Source organism: Triticum urartu, chromosome 7 (genome assembly GCF_003073215.2).
Source record: "Triticum urartu cultivar G1812 chromosome 7, Tu2.1, whole genome shotgun sequence".
NCBI classification, from domain to species: domain Eukaryota; kingdom Viridiplantae; phylum Streptophyta; class Magnoliopsida; order Poales; family Poaceae; genus Triticum; species Triticum urartu.
Genome location: NC_053028.1, coordinates 572,533,837 through 572,539,563, shown reverse-complemented (window position 1 = coordinate 572,539,563; position 5,727 = coordinate 572,533,837). Strand labels below are relative to the sequence as shown.

Sequence of the window (5,727 nt, the reverse complement as noted above, 5' to 3'; positions counted from 1 at the left end):
AAGAAAACCGCGTTGAATCTTCTCCAGTTGCTTCAGGGTTTTCTTTGGAGGCGCTAGCGCTAGCAGTTGATGGATCGGTATTGCGCTGAGCACCGACTTGACGAGCGCCAGACGTCCCGCTTTGTTCATCAGCCAGGCTTTCCAGGAAGGTAGTCGGCCCGCCACCGCGTCGACGAGGGGCTGCAGCTGGACTGCGGATGGGCGGCGAGTGGAGAGGGGGATGCCCAGATAGGTGACCGGCAAGGCCACGACGGGGCACCCAAGTGGCTCCAACAGCCCCACGCCGTGGCCGTCGGCATGAAGGAGCGTGGCCGAGCTCTTGGCGTAATTCACCCGTAGCCCAGACGCCGTACCGAACACGTCCAGAATGCCTTTGACAGGGGCAATCTCCTCGGGCAGTGGCATGGCAGAAAAGCATCACATCGTCTCTTTCAGTGCTCTCATATTCAGCATTACATTGCTTATCCTGTAAGCAGTATTATCTGGACAAAAAATAGCCCTGCTGATCAGCAAAGCTATATGGGTAACACATCAATGTTTCTTTCACCAGTAGTCTCCACAAGTGCAAGCTCCATCTGTAAGTAGATGAAACCGATTTTTATCCCTGAGAGATATCTCCCTTCCATAGACTTTTGAAACAAACTTCGCAAAATTATGGCAGTCAACACAGATACGAAGATTCTTCATAACCCGGATAGTCAAGCCTGGAGGGGTGTTCATCAGTCCAAAAGTCACTGCCAGCTTCTCACTGTGACCAAGAAGCATGCGTTCTTTCTGCTCATCGTCAACATCATGCAGAACACAGCTCAGGTCCGGAACAAAGCCAGCTGCTTTAATATCAACATATATCTCCTTTATCTTAGCATCTATATCTTTCTTCCTGGGATGGAAACGATCACTTGAGCGGAAGGTGTGGATAACCTTGTCAAGAATTATCCAGCTCTGCCCTGGTTCCTTGGTCACTGTCTTCTCCAGCATTAAGTTCCTAACTCTGAAAACATCTTTCCACATTCCAGCAGCAGCATAAATGTTAGAAAGGATCACATAGTTTCCAGCATTTCCTGGCTCCATGTCCAGAAGCCTCTGAGCAACAACCTCACCAACACTAACGTTAACATGAACTCTGCAAGCACCAAGCAATGAACCCCAAATTGCTGGAGTTGGCTCAAATGGCATATCTTGTATCAAATATAAAGCCTTCTGTAGTCGTCCAGAGCGTCCAAGAAGATCAATAACACACCCATAATGCCCAATGCTGAGAACTGCATTTTGTTCTTTTACTATAAGATCGAATATGTCAAGGCCCTCATCAACCAGCCCACCGTGACTACAACCAGATAAAACAGCCAACAGGGTAACGCTGTCAGGCTTCACTTCTTCAGTCATAGTTCTAAAGAGCTGAACGACTTCATGCCCTATGCCATGTCTACCATATCCCATAAGCATTGCATTCCAACTGATGGCTGATCTCTGTGGCATGTGATCAAATACCCTCCTTGAGTATAACAGCTTGCCGCATTTGGAGTACATATCAATCAAAGAATTCTGTAGAACAACAAAAAATGGTAACTCTTTACGAAGTATTAGTCCATGAACTTGCTTGCCATAATCCAGGGAGGCCAGCCCAGATAATGAAGTGAGAAGGGTCGTAAAAGTAACATAATTGCATTGCATCCCTGCACTGTACAACTGCCTGAACAAGTCCAAGGCTTCATCATCAAGGCCCAGCTGAGCATAGCCAGATATAATGGCAGTACAGGAAACAGTGTCTCTTTCCGGAAGCATGTCGAACACCTTCCGAGCTTCTTGGATATTCCCTGCCTTGGCGTACATGTCAAGAAGGGAGCTCCCAACAAACATGTGCGACTCAAAATTTGTTTTGGCAACGAGAGAATGGACTTGCTTGACCTGGTGTATGCTTTGAGGGCCAGAACATGATGTAAGAACAGTTGCGAAAGTGAATTCATTAGGCTTGCATCCTGCCAGTTAAAAGTATAATGGATTACACATTTGATACATCGTATGCCGTTTGCTTCTTTGCAGGTAGGCGAATATATATCTAATTGATTCAGATTTGAGCATGCATGGAAACAAACACCCAAAGTGGAGGACCATGTACACAATTCAGTTGAATAACAATGACCATGTATACCCTCCGAGCATGGATACACTAGACTTGCATCTCTTTCCGGACGTCATCTTGAAGTGGAAATCAAGAGGCATATAACAGGTTGTTGGTAGAATTGCGGTGGCAAAATGATTAAGTTCTGTTAAAGGGCTTCAAATGCAGGACAAATGATAACACCGATAATGAAGATGGATCTACCGGCTCCTATTGTATGCACAACACCCGTATATCAGTATTCAGTATCAAGGTCTTCAATCATGCGTTACATCAAAAGAAATATTCCAACTCCAGCACTACAGATAATTCGCTGAACATAGGTTTGAATACCAAATGAGGGATAATGCTTATACAACGAAAATCTGTTGAAGACCAGAAATCATGCTACAAAATGTGGGCAGAGTTTCATTTCACTCTAGCACATATGCACCAAAACAAATGACATCTCTAGATTCCTATGCAGGTGCTTGTGTACATGGTCATTGTTATTCAACTGGTTAACAAAGACGTCAGAAGACGGGATGATCGATGATTTACCAGCTCTAAGCATCCGGACGAACAGCTCCAACGCCTCGGCGTGCCGGCCGCTCTGCGAGTAGCCCGAGATCATGGCCGTCCAGGACACCACATTCCGTTCCGGCATCCCGTCGAGCACGTTGCGCGCGTCGTCCAGCGCGCCGCACCTCGCGTACATGATGACCAGCCGCGTGGCCAGGTACACGGGCGGGCGGTACCTCGCCGTGACCATGTGCGCGTGCACCTGCCTTCCTTGCTTGAGCGCCCGCCTCTCGACGCACGCCGTGATGGCGGCGTCGTAGTCGTGGAAGCTCGCTCCGCCCCCGGCCACCGCCACCAAACCCGACGCTGTGGTTCGCCGAACCGCCGCACCACACATGTCGCGGCGTGCGAGGCGGGGCACGGCGGCACGCCGGAACCCGAGCGTCACGAGCATGTTCCTGCTGCCTCCAGAGAGCGCCGGGCTCGCACGGGCATTTCCTCGAGCACCTCGCGCGCGCCGCCGTCAAGGTCCCCGCTTATGTTCCTAGCCCAGCACTAAGCCTAAGGGAAGGGGGGCGCCTTGCACCGTCCGATCATCGATGGACGTATCAGACGACGAGACCCAAGATATCAGTACTGTCGCTCAGCGAACGCTTTGCTTCTGGTCTTCCACAACGTTCACGAGATGGTAACTCTTCCGATCACCACCAGAGCTCTCTGGGTTCTTGGGAAAGGATTGAGCCCAATCTCCAACTAAAGTAATCGATATCATCGAGAGGTGTATCAAAGATTAAAAACACATACAACAACTTGCCATATCAATATGGCAAGATTGCATTCGAAAAGCAGATGTTTAATACTATCTCCGATTAACTTTGTACCGAACCAACGACAAGTAATATGAATTGGAGGGAGTATCCTTGTTGTTCTCACATAAATGACATTAGTCATCACCGGTCCAACTTTTCTGGTAAGTTACTCTTGGTAAGGATACTCTCCTTCAGCATGAGCCACATGAAAATAAGAAAAAATAAATTTTGCGAGGCATTTTCAGCTTCAGATGAATCGGATGTCGTTATATGAGGCTAAAGATCTATCCAATGAATTGATTCTTTCTATTCAATACCACTTCATTCTGTCTTTATTATCATCAATCAATTTCACTTTATCTACCATAAGTTTGAGATCAATTCACTGCTTTTCAGTCTCCATTAAAGTGGTCTTCTAAATTCAAAGGCTTCCGGCCTCTAGCTTTAGTAGACTGGATAGTAATTAACTTCTTAAAAGAGATGGCATATAATTCGGGGAATCTTTCGGTCAGTGTATTATCGCCCAACCATATATCCTCCTAGAAAGTGTTTAGCTCCCCCCCCCATCACCCTTGTTCTAGCAATAGCTAAAATGTATAGTTAACATTTATCGAACTTTGCCAAAAGCAAAGTTCTCTTCTAGAGACATTTCTTTTCCAACAACATCTGCCATACACCATCAATGTTTTTCAATTTTCAAAGCCATTTCATCAACATAAACTGATTCATCACTTCCAGGTCCAACACCCCAAGACCCCAGTCATTTGGCAAATATATTGTTAGCCAATTTACAAGGTGATACTTCTTCTTATCCTTTGAATCATGCCAAACCATCGTAGCCTTGCTCGAGTTGATACTCTTCACCACACATTTTAGGACCTTCTAGGAGATCCACCATCAATAGAGAAAAATTGTTCGGCCCTACTTTGCTCTCCTAGGGTGACATGGGCGTTTACAGAAAACCTAGTCGCTTGGGTCCAGCGGCTGCGCTCTCCGCTCATCATCGCTGCTGGAGGAGGTCGTTGGGCGAAGCCCACGCGGCGGATGGCGGCTGATCCTTCCTGGTTGTTTTCGCACGGCGGTGGTTCGTGACAAGCGCAGGGTTGTGGCACCTATGGATGCGTAGTCGTGACAACATGGTCTAGCCACCTAGCTTGGTAGTGCACCCGGCGGGGAGAGGTGGCGTCCGAGAATCCTCCTATGGTTTCTCTCGGTGGCCGACTAAGATGTACGGCCATGGCGCTTGCCTCACATAATGTGACCGATGTTTTCAACATCGCCTCCAATCTGATCTGCGAGGTATGGCTCGGCAGCGGCACGAGGTCTAGGTTGGTGTGGAGGGACTCGTCCAGGTGTAGCATAGGATCGTCACCTTGGAAGTCATCATCGGTGATCTGCAACTCACCAATGACGTCGGTGTTTGCGTCAACAAGACACTGGAGTGTTGCCCTTTGCATGGGATCTTCTGGTGCATGGTGCCTCAGTTAGCCTGATCATAAGCAATGACGGCGTTGGAACGGTGGCATATGTTGGGTCGAATGTGGTCATTGCCATCTGGTCTAGTTCTGCCCTGACGTGTCGTCTATAGGATGATGTGGTGGTGTTGGTGTTGGGAAAGGTAGTAGAAAACAAAAAAATTCCGCACCTACGATCACCCAAGATCAATACGAATATGCATAACTGGTTGGGACCACGTTCATTACCGTCACCGAGTTGCAGCGTAAGAAGAACGTGGCGGTGTAGATCGTACTTGGAGTCCTTGAACGATCCCTCAACCCAAAGACCTAAAGCACGGCCTCTCTACTTGGTTGCAAGCGTGCAACCTTCACAATCCGGCAGTGCTTCACTGTCTAGAGCTAATCGTCGTTGGAGAATTAGGGGGAGGAGATTAGAACCACACCGGGCTTCTAATTATGAGGACAAGAGGATTAGCCAAGCTCGGATTAGTCAACTAGGACCAACTAGACTAGAAATAGAAGAACTAGAGGAGGCTCCAAAACTTGTATGGACAATAGAGCAAAAAACCCTAGTATGTATAAGTTGGAGGAGGAAAGGGCAGCCACCAAGGGGGGAAAGTCTCCCCTTGGGGCGCCGGCCTAGGAGGGAGAATCGATCTCCTTCCCCTGGTCCAATTCGGGCCCCCATGTGGTGGGGGGGGGCACTTCCTTATGGGCCCTTGTGGCCCATAACTCCTTCCACCTCTTGTCCTTTTAAGGCTCGTTGATATTTAAATTAAATATAAAATGTTCTAAATACTTTTAGACCATTTTATATATTTTTAACAACTTCGAAAAC

At 47.8% G+C, this 5,727-nt stretch overlaps 1 protein-coding gene across 1 annotated transcript; it reads right to left on the bottom strand.

The window, feature by feature from the left end:
* Window positions 1-528: 528 nt before the first annotated feature.
* On the bottom strand, window positions 529-3,330 carry LOC125522346 (putative pentatricopeptide repeat-containing protein At3g13770, mitochondrial). The gene is made up of 2 exons (XM_048687408.1): window positions 2,663-3,330; window positions 529-1,979 (listed from the first exon to the last, which is right to left on the bottom strand). The coding sequence occupies exons 1-2, from the start codon at window positions 3,075-3,077 to the stop codon at window positions 544-546; spliced, it is 1,851 nt and encodes a 616-aa protein (XP_048543365.1). The 5' UTR covers window positions 3,078-3,330; the 3' UTR covers window positions 529-543.
* Window positions 3,331-5,727: the final 2,397 nt, after the last annotated feature.